Raw genomic sequence first — 23,106 nt, forward strand, 5'->3', positions numbered from 1 at the left:
CTTTTGTGCAAAAGGACCTTTGCCCAAACGGGAGCAGCATAGTATTTCCGCAAGAACACTGACAATCTTACATGAGATCGTGAGTGCTTTTGCGGAAATTCAAGCAGCCAGTGTAGACAGCTGGCAAGTTTTTCCGGAAAAGCAGCTGATTTTCTGGAAAAACTGGCCAGTCTAGACACAGCCATATAGTTTATTCCCCTGCCCAAACAGGACTAGATATACGGGGATTAGCACTTCTATATGGGTACACTCACCTTAGACGGGCGGTATTCTTTTATACTACTAGAGTTAAAAGTGGTAGAACTTTTGAGTGGAGATAAGGCATTCAAAGAGCTTTGGAGATAAAAAGTCCTGTATTAATGGCCTTTCCTGAGGAACTTGACATGATGGGAAGGTTTGTGTGTTCCAGTGAGTAAGAGAGAGTTTTAACTGCTCTGAGGGCCATTGATACTGGACAAGTCAAAGGGTAGGGACCTGACAAAAAGCAGCCTCCTGGATCTCCGGAGTTGAGGGAGAGGGTTGAATAACCATCCAATAATCTAGCCTCATAAAAAGTTAAGTAATAGAAAGACAGGCAGGGAGCCCACTCCACAAGAAGCATGATAGACGGGGATGTCAGAGCCTTGTTCATATCCTACGTGACATCTAACAGTGCCAAAAGGATTCTGATATTCTTAGTGGGTCCAACCTTGCACGTTTGTCCACATATAGAGCTCTCATTGATGTTCCCAGGTTTGTATGTTGCACATTTCAAATGGTGGCGACTCCTTGGCCATCGCACTCCTGCCTGCCAATACCCTGTGGTGGATGTGGGCAGCACCCTTCCTCACCCAAATTATTTGGGAAAAGGGATGAATCCATTAGCATACTCTGGCTCACTTAGGCCATTCAGGTGCCCAGACACAGACCAATTATACAATCCTCAGGCTTTGTCTACACTTACAATCCTACAGCTGTGCCACTGTAATACTTCAGTGTAGACACTCCAATAGCGATGAGAGTTCTCCCCACCATTGTAGTTAATTCATCTTTCTGAGAGCCAGTAGCAAGGTTGATGGCAGAATTCTTCCATCGACCTACTGCTGTTGTATTGAGAGTTAGAGCGGCATAGCTGCATCTCTCAGGGTGATGGATTTCTCACACCGTGAGAGGTGTCACTGTGCCCATGTACATTTTCAGCATACACTAGCCTCAGTCTCCCAGTAAAACATTTCTCAGCACGTGTGTAGGAATTGGGAGCATGAGGTGGGGAGAGTGGGAGGAGCAGGTATTTACGTTCTGAGAGGCCCATTGTTCGACATGAATTTTTTAGCAATTGTACACGTTGTGGTGCAGAGCTTTGCTGCCAACATTGGGAAGCCTGATGGATTGAGCTGACATTTTCATTACACGTGTCTGCATTAAGCAGGCTCTTTCAGTGCCCTCAAATGAATTTCCTGTGAAATGTGTTGGCAGGGCTACATAGCTGAAAAACCCTCTGTGGTGCAAAATGTACTTTTCTTTTTTCAAAAGGGTGTCATTGCCTTTGGCAAATTAATATTTTCCCCCAATCTCTTAACCTTTCCTTCTGCCTACTTATTTTTTCCTGTTCCTTCCAGCCTCCCCCCCAAAAAGAGCAAATTTTGTTTACTGCTGTTTTTCAAAATAAGATTTGTAAGAAGCAACCAACAAAGCTTGGATCAAATCTTTTCAGATGTTACACATTTTCCTGCTGTTTAGCAGCCCCCTATGTGCCCCTTTTTACATTGTTTTGAGCATGTTTGGTGAATAACTTCTTCCCTAAATAGATTTACTTTGTTCTCCTGACCACCTGGTCCAAAATATGCATATCAAAGCTGTTAATTTCACATTAGGAGGATTTGGAAACAGGGATGGCTTATCACCAAACACAAAAATAATCAAACAAAGCTTTATTCTCCCCCTTCACACTCCTCCCCTTCTTTCCAGAAACACTTCTAAAACAATCAGTGTGGTGAGAGAACAGAAGTGGGTTTTTTTAAAGAAATCCTCCTCTTTCCACATGGATTAATGCAAGGGCTTTCTGGACCCAAGCCCAAACTCAAAACTTTGGAGTGCAAGAAAACAAGCAATAGATAGTGTTTGTCTGGCATCTGATTCTCCTATGAACTCAAAGCACATTATTTTTCATTTGTATCCCTAATGCTTTTCCAACTGTCTCTTTAGAAACACACATTTAAACACATATGGGGAAAAGACTGCATGTTTTTTAAACAGATTCCCTCATCCAGAATGTCCCATTAGCGTCAACTCAATTTGATGAAACGAAAAGCAAACCTCTTGTTGATATACTGGAGCTTGAAACAAATGAATCACCAACACAATGCTAATTACAATATGGAAGTCCTAAAGCCCTTGGGAGCTAATAGTTAATTAAGCTGTGACCCTCATCCCCACAGCTTTTCCCAGGAAAGAATTGTATTCAAAGGCTGGATAAATGATGGGTAGCTTATTGGTGATTACAGTAGTGCCCGTTTTTCCTTCCTTCTTTCTGGAATTGATGGAGATGAGCAAGGTTAGACTCATCATTTGCACTGAAATAGACAAATAGGGAAGGCATTTATATGCTGCTCGCAGGCAGATTCAGGAGCTAGTAAAGCTAATTATTTTTTCCAGGTAGGAATTCAACTGTCTTTCCTGTTAGCCATGGAACTGAAGATGCTTGAGACTGAAAAGACTGACCAGGGTATCAAGGCCCATGCAGGAATGTTTCCTGTGGTATATCTATGCATATGTCTACACTGCCACCCTAGTTCAAACTAGGGCGGCTAATGTAGGCATTCGAACTTGCAAATGAAGCCCAAGATTTAAATATCCTGGGCTTCATTTGCATGTTCCCGGGTGCCGCCATTTTTAAATGCCCTGTCGTTCGAACTACCTGCCCGTGGCTACACACGGCACGTACTAGGTAGTTCGAATTAAAGCTCCTAATTCGAACTACCATTAAACCTCCTTGCTCCAACATTCTCCCTCTGTCATCTTACAAAATAAAAGAGTTTCCTGAATAGTCCCCTCCACTGAGTTTGACTATTATATATATGGAGCTGCTCACAATGTAAGGGCATGCACTGTCCTGCCCAGGTTGGCTGTGAGAGGGTCAATGTGCGTAAATGGCACCGTCATGTGGAGGCTGCTTTTAAGTAATAGTATAAAATATTTAGCAAAGTAACCTACCTATGGTAAATGAAGAAGTATGGTTTTTACCTATGTAAGCCGTGGATACATCTTTAAAAGCTGTATCAGAATCCCCCATGTCCTGTATGTCTGCCCTGACAGTCCCCACCTGTGTGTCATGGCACATGAACACCTCAGTTTTCTTTGTAGCCTGTAAACCACGTGGGGTGCTTCAGGATGACACATGAAAGCATAGATTTTTAAAAGCCACCTAGAGCATCTGAATCCTTAGGCCGGAAATAAGAGCTTTTTGCTCTGTACCGCACCATTGTTGGGCATGGTGCCTTACAAACGCAGAGAAGTTCTGTGGCCAGAGAGATTGCTTTGGCCTTGGACATTTTCAACAAAATGTATACTTCAGCTGTGTGTGAAAGCGGAGCACTTGGACTGGGTACTGTTTGGCTCTGTGGTCATTTCCTTCATCCCCCATCGTTCTGGAATGTGATTCTTTAAAGAATAATTTCTGAGGGTGTTTCTCATATGACTGAATTGTATTAAGCTCTTTGGGGCCATGGCTGGCGTCTTGTCCCAGGCTTGTACAGCATCTTGCACAATGGCATCTCGGTTGGTGGCTAGTGCTTTTAGTCTCTATTGCTGTGCAAATAATAATAACAGGTATCCCTGCTTATTCTTCTCTCACATCCCAGATGTCAACAGCTGGCTGCTTACCTTTGGTTTCCAACTGCACAATGTTATCCCTGGATATCCCAAGCCAGATACAGATGCCATGGAGCCATCATATGAGCTTATCCACACGCAGATGAAAACCCAAGAGTGGGACAATAGCAAGGTGAGCCATGTGACCGCATGTTCTATCTACTTTAAGCACTGAAATGGCTCTTGTCACCACAAGATGAGGGCACAGTGTTCATAGTGGAAATTAAAATCAGTCTGCTCTTGCAGATACTCAGGGGATCTGAGTGAAAGTCAGCTTGTAAGTAGCTGCTGTCCCTCTCCACTTCAGCAATGAAATGTGGCTAAATAAGTCCATCTGAAGTTCTTTATCACCCTGGGTTTTTTCTGTGATACTAGCTGGTGATTGCTGAACAAAACTAGCCTGTATTGTTTTTCTCTCTTGAAAAATGTCTGTTATCGTAGATCACATGCTAGCCCCTAAAACAAGGAATCAGAGCTGACAGAAAAGATCTGTTGGATCATCCACCCATCCCTCAAGAGAGAATTATTTTCTACAGTGAACTTTCTAAAGCTTTGTCTAGTTTGGTTTTAAAAGCAAAAGAAGTCCCATTACTCTATTGAGCAATAGAGTTTCCTTGGTGTTGGCCAGAGTGGCCACCAGGGAAAGCTGGGGAGGGCTAGCCTCCCACTAGTTCGAATTAAGGGGCTACACACCCCTTAGTTTGAACTAGTAAGTTCGAACTAGGCTTAGTCCTCATAGAATGACTTCGAATTAAGTTCGAACTAGCGGAGCGCTAGTGTAGCGCCTATCAAAGTTAATTCAAACTAACGTCCGTTAGTTCGAATTAACTTTGTAGTGTAGACATACCCTTATAGTGCCAGTGTTATCGACCAGATTGCGTAACCAAATTCCCCTCTCTGACTCCTTGGATCCCAGAACTCTGTGGGCCAAATATTTCCCTGAGTTACACCAATGTAAATTCAGTGGATTGACTTCTGATTCACATCACGGTAATGGCCTAAAAGATCAGAATCAGTTTCCTTATCTCCGAAGGGCAAATAAGAGCATAATAATAAGGCGAGTAACTCTTCCTCAATGATTACATTTTATCTTCGGTGAACGTAACAGGAATCCCGACTCCCTCTCCATAATGTTGGGCTACTTGCCTTGCAGAGATGGGAGGTGGGAGACTAATGCTGATGTTGAGTAGCCCCAACCCGAAAATACCCAGCTTGCTAGATACCTTGCACTAGGTTCGGCTTAGCTTAATTCTCCCCTAGCAGCTCCAGAGTGACATTTAAAATCCAATACTTTCCTGTGCTGCACTTTTTTCCTGTGACTATGAGGCTGTCACTAAATTGTTTGTTGAACAAGTTCAATGTTATTGGCCAGCAGGGGATGCTTCGTGACCTCTGGCATATTGCTGGGCTGCAGCACCTGAATCCAATTTTGCTTCTTTTTCCCTTTTGTCTTGTTGAATTACCAAGTAATTGCGGGCACTCGTGCAACTCTATCTGCAGGGGAGGGGGGGAGGATGGAATTAGTCATCATTTCATTAACTACACTGCTCTCAGTCTCACGAGCACAGGGGCTCTGATACCTGGGGCTTGTTGTCTGCAGTGGTGGCTGCAGGGGCAGGCAAGGGGAGCCCAGCTCAGCTGTTGGTTTTCCTCAGCACATACTGTAGGAGGCAGAGGCAGATCTGAATTGTTCTGGCTGTGGAATGAAATAGGCTGCTGTGTATCCTAAAAGTAACTTCCCCAGGGGAAGATTCTCCAAATACTCAAGGGGCTTTACTCTTCCTGCCTGCTATTGCTGATTCATCAGAAAGCATTCTGTCCCCCTCCCCAAAGTTTTTTAAATGGGGCCAATCCTCTCCACTCCCTCCCAACAAGAGCCACTTTATTTTTCATTTGAGGAGGTTAAAACCAGAAGTGACCTTGTGGTTAATGAGCAGGACTGGAGTTTAGGTGCTCTGGGTTCTGTGCAGTGTTACTTGGAGAAAACTCTCTCCCTATTGCCCACTCTGGATGCTGGGAATCTGCATAGCATGGTGCTGCCATGCGCTCAGATCCCACAGAGCCTACTGCAACATCTGTGCCCCTAACACTTCTGCCTACTGAAGATGGGGAAGGATGAGGGGATTGACCTAGTGACAGATCCTTGCCGTTGCTCCACCTCCTTCATGTGGACATAAAAGACATCCAAATGGAGCTAGGTACTGCAGTGCAGGTGCTGCACAGTCCCTGTACAAACTCACTGAATGTTATCCCTGACCCTACTCCACACAGATGCTGCACCAGTTACACCCCCAGTCATCCTGCTGTGCCCTCCAAGAGAGGGTAGAAGTTGACCTTTTGTGCAACAGTTTCTTTCATCACAAGGTGCTCTTCCCCACATGGGCGATAGGAGATTCCACTCACTGAGTCTGCTTTAATTTGATTTAATGACGTAGGGCACATCTTCACTCACTTGTGCCAGAGATCGATGTTTTGGCAATTGATTTAGAGGGTCTGGTATGTAAAAATCAAACGCTTAGGCCAGCTCTGGCTGTCTCTGTAGTTACAGTCGCAAGGAGTGATGGAAGCTGATGGGAGCATTTGCTCCCACTGGCCTCCCGCTGTGGGGATGCCGCCAAGCTCAGCTTAAGGTAAGCCGGTTCCAGCTACATATTGCACATAGCTGGAATTGCTTACCTAAAGCCAACTTTCCAGGTGTAGTGTAGACCTGGCCTTAAAGGCCACAAACTTAGTCCATAAAGTTTGGCAACCAGTCATAGATTTGGTAAGGAATTTTCTGACAAAACATATTTTTCCTTGGAAAATGCCAGTGTGTCAAAACCAAACCTGTTTGTGAGAAAGGGTCACGGTTGACAACTCTCCCAATTTAAAAAAGAAAAAAAGTTTTGAAACTCTTAAAGGTAATTTCTTATTATTTAATTTTTCTTGGTTTTTTTAATTAATGTATACTAAAAAACAAGTTAAAAATTAAAGGTCAAAGTTGTAATGAAACATTTTGAAATTCTCAAAACAAAATGGTTTTATTGATCTAATCTGAATTTTATTTATTTATTTATTTGTTCATTTATTTTTGGATTACCAGCTTGTAAAAAATGTGCCAGATTCTGACTTTTGTCCTGAACTGGAATAGAAAACATTTTAGCAATCTCAAAAATTCTCATGTGATTGGAAAACCATTTTCCATTCACTTCTACTAAATCTGCACTTAGACACCTGAATAAGTAGCCTGTTTTTTCAGATGCTAAGCAGCCTTGACTAAATTGCGAGTTGTGGATACTTGACACCTTAAAAAGCAGATCAATAGATTTTTCAAACAGGAAAGAATCATAGCTCTGCTCTATGCCATTTTCAACTCAGGTGGTAATTTTCTGTTTCTCTTCCTTGCTAGCTCATTAAAATGGGTTGTAAAATGAAATAAAAATGATGGATCATTTCCTCTGACCTCTTGCTTAGCATAGACCAAAGAATTACACTCCACAGTACCTGCATTGGGACTGTAACTTTTGTTTCACCTCTAGCATACTTTTCAGAAAGACGTGCAGTTCTGCCTTAAGGACTGACAGTGATGGAGAATCCTCCATGTCTCTAGGGCTACGTCTAGACTGCATCCCTCTGTCGACAGAGGGATGCAAATCAAGCACATCAACATTGCTAATGAAGCAGGGATTAAATATGCTGCACTACATTAGCATAAACATGGCCGCTGCTTCTTTTCGAAACAGAGCTTTTTCGAAAAAAAAAAACGGCAATCTAGACGCAGATCTGTCGAAAATAAACCCTTTTTCGACAGATGTTGTATTCCTCAAAAAATGAGGTTTACAGGATCTATCAAAAAAGGGTTTATTTTCGACAGAGCCGCGTCCAGACTGCCGGGTTTTTTTCAAAAAAGCTCTATTTTAAAAAAAAAAAAGCGGCAGCCATGTTTATGCTAATGAGGCACCGGATATTTAATTCCCTGCTTCATTAGCAATATCGAGATGTCTAATCTACAGAGAGGTGTAGTCTAGACACAGCCTAGATAAATTTTTCCACTGGTTAAATACCCGCATTGTTAAAACTTGTGTCTTGTATCTAATCTGAAATTTTCTAGCATCACTTGTCAACCATTAGATCTCATCTGCTAGAATGCTCTCCTGTCAGAAATCTCTAGAAGTCCCCATGCAGGTATTTGGAGACCATGATAGTCACCTCTAGATTGTCTCTTGGATAATCTAAACAGATTGAGTTTCTTTATTGCATAGCTTTTTTATTGACACTCACTCTCTCTCTTTCTCTCTCTCTGGATCACTATCGTTGCAGTCATAACACAAAACAAACTCAGTTGCTATCCCATGTCTGGATCACTTTGCATAATAAAGCCAACCTATACTTTCTTTTGGTCACCATTCCTTTCATATAAAATCATAGGGCTGGAAGAGACATCATAGGCAGGAGGTCATCGAGTCCAGCACCCTGCCCAAAGCAGGACCAATCCCAACTATATCATCTCAGCCGGGGCTTTGTCAAGCCAAGACTTAAAAACCTCTAGGGATGGAGATTCCACCACCTCCCTAGGTAACCCATTCCAGTGCTTCCCCACCCTCCTAGTGAAATAGTTTTTCCTAATATCCTGACCTCTCCCACTGTAATTTGAGACCCTTGTTCCTTGTTCTGCCATCCATCACTACTGAGAACAGCCCTTCTCCATCCTCTTTGGAACCTCCCTTCAGGAAGTTGAAGGCTGCTGTCAAATCCCCCCACCTCCCCGCCCACTCTTCTCTTCTGTAGACTAAATAAGCCCAAATCCTTCAGCCTCTCCTCATAGGTCATGCACTCCAGCCCCCTAATCATTTTGGTTGCTGTCCGGTAGACCCTCTCCAATGCATCCACATCCTTTCTGTAGTGGGCGGGGGGCAGAACTTGGACACAATACTCCAGATGTGGCCTCACCAATGCAGAATAAAGAGGAATAATTACTTCTCTAGATCTGCTGGCAATACTCCTTCTAATGCACCTTAATATGCCATTAGCCTTCTTGGCTACAAGCATACACTGCTGATTCATATCCAGCTTCTCATCCACTATAATCCCCAGGTCCTTTTCTGATGACTTGCTACTTAGCCAGTCTATCCCCAGCCTGTAACAATGCTTGGGATTCTTCCGTCCCAAGTGCAGCACTCTGCACTTGTCCTTGTTAAACCTCATCTGATTTCTTTTGGCCCAATCCTCTAATCTGTCTAGGTCACACTGGACCCTATCGTATCTACCTCTCTCCCTAACTTAATGTCATCCACGAATTTGCTGACGGTGCAATCCATCCCCTCCTCCAGGTCATTAATAAAGATGTTGAAAAACTGGCCCTAGAACCGGTCCTTGGGGCACTCCGCTTGAAACCGACCACCAACCTGACATCAAGCCATTGATCACTACCCATTGGGCCCAACAATTTAGTCAGCTTTTTATCCGTCTTACAGTCCATTTATCCAATCCATATTTCCTTAATTTGCTGGCAAGAATATTGTGGGAGACCATATCAAAAGCTTTGCTAAAGTCAAGGTATATCACATCCACTGACTTCCCCATATCCACCTCATCACAGAAGCTAATCAGATTGGTCAGGCATGACTTGCCCTTGGTGAATCCATGTTGACTATTCCTGATCACTTTCCCCTCTTCCAAGTGCTTCAGAATGGATTCCTTGAGGATCCCCTACAAGATTTTTCCGGGGACTGAGGTAAGGCTGACTGGTCTGTAGTTCTCTGGATCGTCCTTCCCTTTTTTGAAGATGGGCACTACATTTGCCTTTTTCCAATCATCCAGAATCTCTCCCGATCTCCACAAGTTTTCAAAGATAATGGCAAAGGCTCTGCAATGACATTTGCCAACGCCCTCAGTACTCTCAGATGCTTTTAATCTGGATCCATGGATGTCTATCTTTTCTAAATATTTCTTAACCTGTTCTTTCTCCATAGAGGGCTGCCCACCCTCCTTCCTATACTGCATTGCCTAGTGCAATAATCTGGGAGCTGACCTTGTCTGTACTTGTTCTTGTACTCTTCTAACTGAGCCCTTTTACTTAACCAGTGGACACTTTTCACCTGTCTCCAGTGTTGTCAGGGGGCCTAGAGTAGGGATGATAAATATTGGTTAATTGAATAGTCAAGTAACAAATCAAATTCTTATCATTTGATTATTCTGTAGTCCCCGGGGGTGGGGCCAGCAACCAGTGTGCTCTGGCCACACTCCAGAGAAGCTCTGTGCCACTTGCTGCTGCTGCCTCTGTATCAGAGGCAGCAGCGCAGGGTGCCAGGCGGCAGCTGGTCCGCGTGGGGAGACAGTTTAAAAACCAGCTCCCCTCACGGGACCCAGCGCGAGCTGGAACTGAGCTGGGCTGCCTGCCTGCCCAGCTCCCAATACACTTTAAATGCAAAGCTGCAGTGGGAGTAGGTCCTGGAATCAGCATGAGCCTGGACAGAGCCAGGCTGCCTGCCTGGCAGCCCGCCCCCGCTCCTAATACACTTTAAATGCAGACACACACCAGGGTAGGTCCCAGACTCCATCGCAAGCCAGGACTGAGTTGGGCTGATGGCCAGCCTGCTAAAAAATTTGCTGGCAATCTGGAGGGGCAGGGGAGGGAAATGCGTGTAGTTTGTAGCATAAAACCTATAAGCTTTTGGTTATCGGTGAATCAGTTAATCGACTACACTATTACATCCCTTGCCTAGAGAAGGAAAGACTCTAGGGCTGTGTCTAGACTGCAGGTTTTTTTCGAAAAAAGTAGCCTTTTTTCGAAAATACTTCACCTGCGTCTAGACTACAGCCGCGTTCTTTCAAAATTAAATCGAAAGAACGCGGCTTTTCTTTCGAAGGTGGTACTCCTCATTTCACAAGGAATAACGCCTTTTTTTGAAAGTGCTCTTTCGAAAAAAGGCGCTATGTAATGCAAACTGTGCTTTTTCGAAAGAGAGCATCCAGACTGCCTGGGTGTTCTCTTTCGAAAAAGCAGCTTGCTTTTTCGAAAGTACTGGTTGCAGTCTAGATGCTCTTTTTCGAAAGTATCTTTCGAAAAAGCCTCTTTCGAAAGGGGCTTGAAGTCTAGACTACGTAGCCCTAGATAGCTACTTCAAAGATGTTTTACTAGAGCTACTGGGCACAAACTGAGTTCACAGTGCCTCTTCCCAGTTTGTGCGTTCCCATACTATACTTGCCTGATTCTGCAATGCTACTTACACTCCTCAAGGTTTCCGTAGTCATAGCCTAGACTCAGCAAGTCAACAATAAGCTCATGTTTTAGTGAGGGAAATATACACCCAGGTATATTTGTATGAGGAGAAACAGGTTCAGATTTCTGTCATATCTTGGCTGTTTATGGTGGGAAATGAATAAGTATCACAATGTAAGGAACTATTTAAAACAGTAGATGATAGAAGTATTTTAAATCCTCAAGAAATGCAGGCAAAATACAAGCTACTATTACAAGATCGCTGTAATGTACTATTCTCTTGAGCTCTTTGCAGCAGCATTCAAACAATGAAGGTCATTCTCTTTTCTCCAATGGGTCATTACTAGATACAGTAAAATGTTGCCTAAGAGTATCTGATTAAAACAGATCATAAGGAAAAACAAACCCAGAGTATATCTGTCAGTTTTGTATAGTGACAGATATTGAAATAAAATAACCAATAAATCCTAACACAACTTTCTTCTTCTGTAACGCTGGTTTTATACTATATCTCTGGATTATAGTTGCTAAAAGCCAAAACCTTTTTAGTGAACTCTGTGCCATCTTTAGTTCAGGTGGTAATTTTATGTTTCTCTTCCTAGTTCATTAAAATGGGTTGTCAGATGAAACAGAAATGACAGAGCATTTCAAAGGCAGGGACGCGCTGTCTCTTTGAACTCTGCATAATCTGTTTGCATCCTCCCTTTTCTTTTCACAGTGGAGCATATAGGCTGACGTGTATATGTATATATGTATGAAGGGGTTTTTTTAGAAAAAGAATTGTTCCCAAATACACTATTATTAAAGAGAGACATTCAAGGTCATCAGATCTTAAAATTAATCCATTTTCAAAGTCATCCCATATTATAGGACTCATTTTCAAGACAACCAAGATGTTTTTAATCATTATGAGTGATAATGCATTGGGCTATCTTTTCAGACTTGTGTTGCTGGATAGTTGGGGAATGGTAGTGCAGCATCCAAGCTAACCACCCCTTTGATTTACTCCTCGGTTAATATTACTATCGCTATAAGCAATTTCCAGTGGTAAGGCGCAGGGTGGCAAGTCCGTAGACCTGAGTAGTAGTATTGGCTCTGCCACTGACTCACTGTGGGGCCTTGGGGAAGTCCCTTCATGTCTCAGCACTTCCTTATTGTTGATTGAAATTGCTACTTCAGTGAGGCTCTTTCTGAAGTGAAAGGAAGAGATAGTCATTGCTGGAAATAGACAAGATGGACAAAATACAAGTGAGATGGTTGAGGTGATGTGGTACATTGTGATTTCTAGGTAAAAGGTGCTAAATGCTATTGCTGTGGTATCACAGGGATACCAGCTAAACTTCAGGCCAGATAGTATGTCCAGATGTATTTCGGGTTTTGTTTGTGTTTCAGTGATGATGGCTGTAGGAGAACATTATGTCTCCTCATGAATGTCACTGAGGCTGTGTATTGCTATGTCAAGGAAAAGTCATGTTTTTAATATGGTGCCATGAAACACAAAAGAGGCTAAACATGTATTTTCAATCAAGTATTTAATGGTGTGATTTGGTGACAAAAAACCAAGGGCATTCAATCTAGCTGTGCCTTAACTTTTCCAGTTGCCTGATTAGTCTCCTGTTCAGAGAATACCTGCCCTGTTCTGCTCTGGCAGGTTGGGGCAAAGTTCCTGTTCAGCTGCATCTTGCAGTGTCAGCAGAATCTCATAGTTGATTAATAAGGGACCCTGTGCTACACCAGCTGGTAATCGGAACAGCTGAGGAGTGGAGAAGGAAAAAAATGCAGATATGCAAATTCTCCAGGGCATGCTGATTCTGAAGGGCATGAGCACTTTGTCAGTGTGGAATCCTGGATTGTTTGCCCAGAACTAAATGGGTAACAAGTTCAGGTAGACTTGTCATTAACGATTCACTGCTGGCAAAGATGACTTGAGGCAAGTGTGGGGGAATCTTATATGGGGCTGCATCTATAAGGGTCACGTGACAGCTGGCCATCCAGCACACCAGCACCCATCCTTTGAGTGAAAGGAACCAGGCTGCTCAGTTGTCTCACGAGTGGATAGGGGCATCACCTGGCTCTCGAGAAACAGACCAGACAGCACACCAGGTATAAATGGAAGGGAACAGTCTAGCATGGGGGAGGCTGATCTAACAAGCCGTTTACACATTTAAGTACTGGCAAAGTAGGTCCATCCCTATAGGAATTTCCATGCAGTTTTGCCAGAATTCAAAGGGACCCTAAGCTTTCCGTCTGAGTTCCAAACAGTGGGACTACTATTAGCCCTTCTTCTCTCCCTGATCGCAACAGGGATGGCAGCAGAAATAGATCAGGACCCTGGAATGGCATTTATTGCTCTCTTTGTGACAAGCCTGGGGAAAGGAGGCCAAGCTAGAACCTCCTAAAAGAACCTGTTCATCTAAACCAAAGCAATAGGAAAAGCTTATCCAGCCAACTTTTTCATGGCTCATTCCATCCGTGTAAGATTTGCTCATTATCAGACTTGCCCATGTTACAGTTGATGTTAGGCTGTGTCTAGACTACATGCCTCTGTCGTCAAAGGCATGTAGATTAGACACATAGGCAAAGGTAAATGAAGCCACGATTTAAATGATCGCGGCTTCATTTACATTTACATGGCTGCCGCACTGAGCCGACAAACAACTGATCAGCTGTTTGTCGGCTCAGCGCGCTAGTCTGGACGCTCCCCTGCCGACATCAAAGCCCTTTGCCGGCAGCCCCGTTATTCCTCGTGGGATGAGGTTTACCGGGGCTGCTGACAAAGGGGTTTGATGTCGGCAGGGGAGCGTCCAGACTATCGCGCTGAGTGGACAAACAGCTAATCAGCTGTTTGTCGGCTCAGCGCGGCAGCCATGTAAATGTAATTGAAGCCGCGATCATTTAAATCGCGGCTTCATTTACCTTTGCTAAAACAACAAATCTACATGGCTCCGTCGACGGAGCCATGTTGTTTAGACGTACCCTAAATGACAAATCTCCTTTGACTACAATGGGAACAGGCTCACCATGTGTCTCTCGTCAGTCCCCCTGAGCAGCATCCACAGCCTGAGATTTTGTTGTTTTAACACAACTCCCTTCATCACAGAGCAATGACCATGAGATTCAGGTGTTCCACACCACTCAGAATCGAGTGCTATGGGAGTTATTAGCATTTATATCTGCAGAGTCATATATTGGGTTATGATGGAGAAAGGGTTCTTTTTCTGCCTCTTTAGCAATGGTCACATTGTGTCCTAGTAGAGTTCACCTACAACCCCACTGCTTTCTGGTGACTCACACAGGGGACAGGTCAGTGCCAAATTTAGCCTCGTAGGGCCTCCCACAAACTTCTAGTGACACATTTGGCAAGTCACTTCATCATCTGTGCCTCACTCTCTTCATGGCTAGAACGGGGCTGCTAATATATCCTCTTGGGCATCACAAAGCTAACCTCATTCATTGTAAAAAGCTTTGAGACCCTTCACTAGACAGTGCTGTAGCAGTTCAGTCTCTTGTTGCTAGAATATTACAACTCGAATATGTAGCAGCAAAATAGAGCAGGCACTTGATCCCATGCCTCATTAACAGATTCTCATAACAGCCCCATGTAAATTAGCATTGACTCAGCCAAGAGGCTAAAGCTGGACTAACCATGGAGTCTGAATTGTCCTCTGTCACCCCCTGAAAAGCATCTCTCCAGGAAAGGTCCAACACATACTGAGGAGAACAGGAGTGGTCAGCTTCCAAGGATGTTAAGCCAGCACCTAAAAAAGTGAGGGTGGCACCCTTTCTAGTGTTACCTGTTTTTAATGCTGGCTGTCATTATCTTACTGAATTAAGCCCTGGGCGGGAACAGGAGACGTTTGTTATGGCATCGTCTCACTTTTGTGAAATGTGAGCGAATAATTATTCCTGGACAGGAGTAGGAAGGAAGACTGCACTCCCATCAATTGATGAGCGTGTTTCTGCCGACGTTTTGCAGTAAATGATAAGCTGCTGAATCAGTCCGTGTGCTTGCTCCATTATATGCTAACAGCAAAAGTGACTTTGTATTAAAACTCTCTCCAGGTGATGTCAGGATAAGGTCTCAGTTCAGATCTTACTCAGACAGAGTGCCCCCTGATGTCAATGGGAGTTTTGCCTCTAAAAATGGAGCTTCGAGATTGGCTCCTAACAGCTGAAATCCTGATCCCACAGGAACCCGGGGAGCACTGTAGAAGTCAGGAGAAGGGAGAGTTAGCACCTCACTTAGCTGTTGAATGATCCACCTTGGCCAAAGCTTCCAGCAGCGCCACGGAGCTCTGGAAATCAGTGTGTTGGCCAAAGCGAGGATCACACTGTAATGCTCAGCCTCTGAGGCTGTTACAGGGTGGAATAAAAAATGGGTTAAAACAAAAGGAAATTGCTACTGTTCAAATATGTCAAGCTCATTGAGCAGCTTTCCACAAAGCATTTTACAATTATTAATCCTGGAAGGTTTCCAGTCATCAGCTATGAATCATTTCTGATTTACAGATAAGTAAAAACTGAAGCATGAGCTTCAGTTTCACAGAGGATATGGGGTGGACTGCAAACAGTTCTCACTGTCACCACCAACCCATAAACTCCTCTCCATGCTGGGTTCCTCCACCCCAGCTTTTTTCTCTGTCAAGGGGACGATGTTAGTCAGTTCCGTTGCTTAGCATGCTGGCAGTTATAGAGAATAGCAGGCAAGCACAGGAATCTCAGTTGTTTTGTTTAAAAAAAAAGACTTAATTTTCCATATGAAAGTTAAGAAGTATCTAGGGGAAGAAGTACCCTTTAGATCTTCTCACTGGATCATGCCATGTTATTTCTCTGCTCTCCAATGTGCTAATGATACCTTTCAGTCCCCATGCACCTCTTTCTAATACGGGTCTTTCTTCTTCTCTCCCTTCCCAGTCAATCTTGGGAGTGCAATGTGAAGTACAGAAACAGCTGAAAGCCTTCGTCACCTTAGAGCGCTTTGAACAGATCTACAGCTCCAGCATCGCCGGGTGCCGGCAGGTCAAGGAGAACAAGAACTTTGCCTCAGGAGGATCTGTCTTTGGCAAAGGGGTCAAGTTTGCCATGAAGGATGGGCATGTGGCCACCGACATCATCAGCCTAGCCAATGAGGACGGGCGCCGGATTGCCGCCATCTTGAACAACGCCCACTACTTGGAGAACTTGCACTTCACCATAGAGGGAGTGGACACACATTATTTCGTTAAGCAAGGGCCGTCAGAGAGTGACTTGTCCATACTGGGCCTCACTGGCGGGCGGAGAACCCTGGAGAATGGCGTGAATGTTACAGTGTCCCAAATCAACACAGTGCTCAGTGGAAGGACTAGACGTTACACGGACATTCAGCTGCAGTACGGTGCACTGTGTCTAAACACCCGTTATGGGACCACCTTGGACGAGGAGAAAGCCCGTGTGCTGGAGCTGGCCAGGCAGCGTGCCATAGCCCAAGCCTGGGCCAGGGAGCAGCAGAGACTGCGGGATGGGGAGGAGGGCATTCGCTCATGGACAGAAGGGGAGAAGCAACAAGTGCTAAACACAGGCCGGGTGCAGGGATATGACGGCTTCTTTGTGATCTCAGTGGAGCAATACCCAGAACTCTCAGACAACGCCAACAACATCCATTTTATGAGACAGAGCGAAATGGGCAGAAGGTGACAGAGAGGGTCAAGATGGTGACTTCTTGCCAAAGACAGCTACTCTTTTGTGGCCACTTACCTGACTGTGTTGTACTCAATCCTTTTTCTAAAACGAACCTGGTGGGAGGGGGGGAGGAAAATAAAGAAAGAATATGGTTGCACTGTAACTCATGCAACATACTTTTTTTATTATTTTAAATTTGGCCTTCACATGTTTTTTGCAATGAACAGAAGGTATATTTTGCCGTAGTGTGATCACAGTGAAATTTACTGTCTCTTGTCCTTTTTTCCCCTTTGTGAGGAATTTAAAGTGGGGAGTGGTCAACGTACATCCATAGGTTACTTGGTGTGAAGTGAGAAATGGCTGTCTGTGCTAACTTGTTTCCTCCTAATCCTTTCTTATTTGGGACAGGGACAGATAGCCTTCCACCCGAAGAACAAGCATGTGTCTCAGAGAGCTCAGGCTGGGCACGCTGGAAACAGAAGATGGAGATGAAGCTCTCAAAGTGACTGTCTGAATCGTGTGCCTCAAAAGAGAACTTACACATCGTTTTTAACCTTTCACTTGGGACATTAAGTGTTTCTTGGGCTCCTGCTGCACAGAAGTAGATTATAGAGGCAAAAGGAGATGAGTATATTAACTTGCAAGGTGATTCTCTTCCTTCCTGAACTGGAATTAAAAAAAAACATCTTTTTTCATTATGATGATAGATTTTTTTCTCTTTCTTTTTTGGTCCATGCACAAATCCTGCTCTTAATTTTAAAAGCCAGTAAAGACCAAGAAAGGTGATCCTATGCTATTGGAAAATATCATGTCTCATGCATAGAGTTGTTTTCTGGGTGCGTTGAATGCACTGAAATTGTGGACGTAACCTCCTTAAAGGCATAGTATTTCAGTATACCAAGTTGTGTGATCGGCAGTCTGTTGGGCCATATCGAAAAAGCAACTTCATTTTTAGGAAGCTAATAGTAGGTTTCTTTCCCACTGACCTGCCACTGAAGAGTACAGCAAAAGCATCTTTGCTTTTGGGGGCTGTCTTTATTAGCCTGGAAACTGGTTTTCGGTGCAGGTTGGTAAATCATTGATAACTATGACATGGGAGTCTTGGCAGCATGGGGTTTAGAAGGTGTAATAAGCAGCAGCAGGAAGGGAAATACTGGAACTAATCCTGCACCTGTTCCTTACCCCCTTGTGCTCCACTGGGCTACAAGGAGTGTGAATTAAATGAATGGCCCAATGAGGGTTAACAGCGAACCAGAAGGCGTTTGAATAGAAAGGCCCACTAGGTTGGCACCCAAATAATTTACAAGAAACTGCTGAGAAAGTTGCTTGACATGCTCATGTCAGTTGTTCTCCCCTAGAGTCGCTCTCGCTTCCGTTGTGCTCCCTGGAATCAACAACCCCACCAGCAGCATCACTGCCGTCCTCTTGAGAGGGCATCCCCGGGTCTGCTCAATTACAGGATAGCAACAAGGGTGGAAAGGACCCAATGGGCACAAACACTGCAGATAGAGAAAATTATGGCGTGTTTTCACTTCTGTCATGGCCTCCCTGTAGATGCAGAACTTGCCTGATGCTGTTCTCACAGTATTGCCAGCTAGATGTGAAGGAAATCCCTCAGGAGAGCTTGGTTTCCCTAACATTTATAACCTAGTGTCACAGACCAAATGAGAGCTGCATCCTGAGTTTTAGGTCCTGCTGCTTATTTACCATCCTGCTACTTTAATAATTCCTCCTGGCTTGCAGGAAGGGGAGTGATTTTGCTACAGTAACTCAGTGTTATTCTTTGAACTTCACCTTGCAGAGCAGGACGAGCGTTGGCCAGGACTGAACTGGCAGCATCCTTTATGGAGAGATATACTGGCAGGGATAAATAGCAACGGGTGGTAAGTCTTGAAAATCAGCACCAGTTCTGTCGGAGTAGCCTCGCTTTCTGGGAGGAGGAGGAGGTTCTGAAATGGAGTTGGCTGGAAATGAACTAGCTGCTCATTTTCAAACCTACTGTGTTATGAAACAGCTAGTTCCTCTGTTCCATACATTTCCACTTTTTTTTAGTGCTGCTCAGTCAAGGTGTGGCAGGGAAGAGAGGGAAACCTTATGTATCCGTTCACATTGGTTTGTTAAAAATGTAATAGGAATTTCATGGTGGTAAATGGCCTGCATATACGAGGAATAGAGAAGAGGCAATTCAGGTATGAAATACTCCCACTGAAACCTTGCTGGACTGAGATGCTACCGTTATAGCCTTTCTTCAGGTTATTATGCAACTAATGAATCCAAGTAGGTCTCCCGTTTTTCACGAGTCTCACGAATCTGCCAGTAGCCAGGAGCAATCCAATCCACGGTGAAGCAAAAATCAGTGCAAATTAGATTCAACTCTTCAATCTCAAGCAATGTGCTGTGTCTAAAATTGCCTGACTTCCCATTAAAGTCCATAGTGTCCTGTAGTTGGAGTCTGTGCACAGCCCAGGAAATGTAAAAGTTATTATTTTGAATCTCTTCTCTCGTAACTATTAAAAAGCCATTTATACAGAACCATGTTTCTCTAGCACTGAGAAAAAACAAAACAATCAAGGAGACAAGTTGACTACTTGTGTCTGCAGCACTATTTATAGAACAATAGTATCAAGAAAGGTTTGGGATGTCTCCCATGCATCTTAAGGGTCTCGTCTACAAGAGCCCAATGTTTTTCTGTGGAGTTCATCCTCCAGGTTAAGGAGAATGTTAAAAAATCCAGAGCTGCATATTGCCCTGTTGAATAACATACTACGTGCAACTACCCTTAATTGATTATAATGTATAAGAATCTACACAAGGAACAAATATTTAATATTGGGTTCTTAAATCAAATAGACAAAGGTATAATATGGCTAAATGACTGGAAGTTGAAGGTAGACAAATTCAGATTGGAAACAAGATGTACATTTCTAACAGTGAGCATAATTAACCTCTGGAATGATTTACCAAATGTCATGGTGGGTTCTTCCATTGCTGATCATTTTTAAATCAAAAGTGGGCAGTTTTGGTAAAAGATTTATTCCAGAAATTGTTTGGGGGCAATCCCTACGGCCTGTATTATACTGGAGGTCAGACTAGATGATCACAATGGTTCCTTCCGGCTGTGGAAGCTATGAAAAAATATTTCCCATATGGTATCTCTAGCCTCATTTAGAACCCACACTTGCAGTGAGTAGCCGTCCCCCTTGTGGGGCTGAACCTCACGGGGGAGTTATGAGATAGCTATGAACTTTTGTCTAAAAGAGTTTGATTTCAGGCAGTAGAGGTTTGTCCATTTCAGATGCACGAGTCCTGCGTACTGTGCCTACAGCCTACACTGAGGCATTATCCTAAATATTCATTTTAATAGTAATTGTGTAGGAACCACTGCCAGGACCCAGGCTAGCATGGAACAGCTGTGTTTAGTTTCTGACTGAATAAACATAGGCAAAAGAAATCCAGCCCCCATCCCTTGCAGGTTTCCTTCAAAATTTAACTAGTGCAAATCAGCAGATTCAAATTGCAATGAGTTGTGTTTGAGTGCCCCTTCACTATACTAATCAATTCACAGTCTAAGCCAGCAGTATCAAGGACAAGCACCCACAGGTCTTAGTCTGTACTCAGACAAAACTCCCATTGGATTAGTGGATGTTTTTGCCCAGAAGTTGCTGTGAGGATCAAGCCACATGTATTTGTTTTGAAACAAAATTAAATTTGGCACTTGTATCATCTAGACGAGGCTCGTGGCAGGCAGCTCTGCTGCAGACAGTTCTACTGCACTCTTCAACCTTGTTTTAAATGATCCAACAAAGGAGCTTCCAGCTATGCCCTTTGGAAGGCCACAGTGTGGGAAGGAGATCTGCATATTTTTCCCTTTTCCACCCACTGCAGACAGGAATTCGTGCAGATTTTTTTCCCCTGCAGGTTTGGATCACTCTACCTCTGACTTCCATTATTCAAAAGGCATTGCATTTGTAGAGCAATTTCAGCCCCCGCTAGACTAATTTAGCACTGCAAGATGTACTGCAATGTTTGTTTCCTCCAAGCTTTTTTTGGACAGAAATTGTCTATCCAGAGCTTGGAAAAAATCATTAAGCACCAGTGACTGGAGGGACTCATACAGTGCTTCGTATCTTTGTCATTACTGCTATTGATCAGAGCCATGTCAAAAATGGACCAACAAATCTAAAAAATACCAGGCAAGAATAGAATAGATAGAGGCCGTTAAGCAACCTCATGCTTGCTTTGGGTTTAAAGACAGATGATTCGGAGCTATCCTCAAGACGCCATTTGTCTGTAGGTTAGGGAAAGTGAGGGACTTCTGTATTATATCTGTGGTCGCTTTACTGAGTTACGGGAATCAAGGTAAGATTCTTTTCAGGCTGCTAAATGGATGCTGCAGCAAGAATAAATCAAAATTGGTTAAAAAAATCTAATAAAGCACCTTTTCAGCTGTGACTTGTAAGTGTCACCATGATAAATGACAGTGCAATCCATTATGCAAAGACAAGACTCTTTAATAGGAAATTTTAGAATTCGATTTTATGATTTACAGCGAGAGCCCCTATTATATTTATAGCAGGGCCGTCTGTTTTGATTCAATCGCAGCATAAATGAAACCAGGGCCACAGATCTGAGTTAGCCGTACAGCTGCTCTTTAAACACCAAGGGGGAATAAACACACAGTGTTAATAATGGAGCTAAAGATTGCTTGGCTTGTTAAATGGTATTTGGTTTATCTTCGTGTTTGGCAGTGAAGGGCTGTATCTTAGCGCTGTTGAACCTGGGTAAGACACGTACAAATTACATTCATAACGGTGCACACTGTAACAGGCCCTTTGGTGAAATAAACTTTGGACCTTGTTATCTTGAAACACACAATCCATAGCAAGCAAGATTCAATGGAATCCATGTGTTAGCCACTGGGCTGTTTTCGTAGCGTTAATACTCTCTTTATTCAAGCAAAGTTTTTCATAATTTTTTCTATTATAGTTCATAGTAAATATTTAACTATATTATTTTCCCAATTTACAATAAAGATGTTAGTGATTTTTAAACAAAGCCAATGGACTTTTAACTGTAAGGTACATTTAACTAAAATTTTCCATGATTGGTGAGTGACTTTTTAAGACACACCGTTTGCATTGTATAAAATGATCTGTTTCAACATTTATACCCTGTTTCAGAATGCCCTGCCCACTAAATGTACCTTGTTTAAGGAAGGCTATATCATGTCCTATGGCTGTGATCTTATTTCCTATAGTGATATATCAAACTGTGTTATTTGAATTGAAATCAGTCTTAAACGTGGAAAAACAGGTGGAGGTAGACATCAAATTTATTGTCTCTCTCCTTTTTTGTTTGCTATAAATACTTGTGCTAATGACAAAATGTTACATGGCTTAACTGTTATCCCCCAACCCAGAGGGGAATGGCATTTGGGCAGGGGAGCCCTGAAAACTCCCAAGTGAACACCAACTAAAAAAAATGCAGAGCTCATAACTGTTCTGCCACAGAATAGGTCAAACTGCAGGACAGTTTCATTGATGTGATCGAAGTAACAAATCAAAGAACCACACTTTCCTGTTAAAACAAATCTGCTTATTTTGCATGAGGCCTTCTGAATGCAGCTACAGTCTAGAAGGAGGACTTTGTAGCAAAGCTGCAGCTGTAATTCCATCCCTGGAGCCTCTTGTCATTACCATGTGTAATAATTTTCCTGGAGTCTGGAACTAATTTTTGAGAATTTTTTTTCTCAACACTTTGCATTTCTAACACTGTATTCTTGACTATGTAAATACTACAAGGCTGTAAATAAGTGCAAATGTAGATACCTTCTAGAAAAAAACAAACAGAAGTGACCGTGTGTAGCCTTCGGTGACAAATAAAAGAATATTTTGTGTTTAAAGGGTTTTTTATTTTTGCTGTTACGTAAAGGTGAACTGTAGATATCCTACACCACTTGGTCACTCGGATAATGAGCTAGGTAATTCAGAACAATAGAGCATGTAAGGTGAGCTCACCTCTAATACCCTGTCCCCAAAGACACTGCTCCTTGTCTGGGGGTGCATCTACACAGCACCCTAAACTTGAAATAAGATACGCAATTTGTGCTATGCAAATTGCGTATCTTATTTCGATTGAATTTAGAAATAGGCTATTTCGAAATTTGGCATGTCTACACAGCGCCAAATTTCAAAATAACACTATTTTGAGACATCCCTTAACCCTCATGGAACGAGGGTTACCAGGATGCCGAAATAGCACACCTGTTATTTCAAAAAAAAATTAAAAAACAGGTGGCTTGTGAAGACACAGGGTAGCTATTTCGGGTTTCCTGAAATAGCTGTGCAGGGCAGACGTATGTTAAGTGGATTTTTTTTTTTAGTGTCTAGTCTGTGAAG

At 43.2% G+C, this 23,106-nt stretch overlaps 1 protein-coding gene across 8 annotated transcripts in view; it reads left to right on the forward strand.

The window, feature by feature from the left end:
* The window catches only part of TENM4 (teneurin transmembrane protein 4), an 858,468-nt gene extending 835,858 nt beyond the window's left edge, over positions 1 to 22,610 (forward strand). For all 8 annotated transcript variants that reach the window (XM_075919469.1, XM_075919465.1, XM_075919468.1 and 5 more), the window contains 2 exons: positions 3,840 to 3,982; positions 15,965 to 22,610. In XM_075919469.1, the coding sequence (XP_075775584.1) occupies positions 3,840 to 3,982; positions 15,965 to 16,723 (902 nt within the window). In that variant the 3' untranslated portion in view covers positions 16,724 to 22,610. The remainder of the gene's footprint in view (positions 1 to 3,839; positions 3,983 to 15,964) is intronic.
* The last annotated feature ends 496 nt before the right edge of the window (positions 22,611 to 23,106 follow it).

Source organism: Pelodiscus sinensis, chromosome 1 (assembly GCF_049634645.1).
Source record: "Pelodiscus sinensis isolate JC-2024 chromosome 1, ASM4963464v1, whole genome shotgun sequence".
In the NCBI taxonomy this organism is placed as follows: domain Eukaryota; kingdom Metazoa; phylum Chordata; order Testudines; family Trionychidae; genus Pelodiscus; species Pelodiscus sinensis.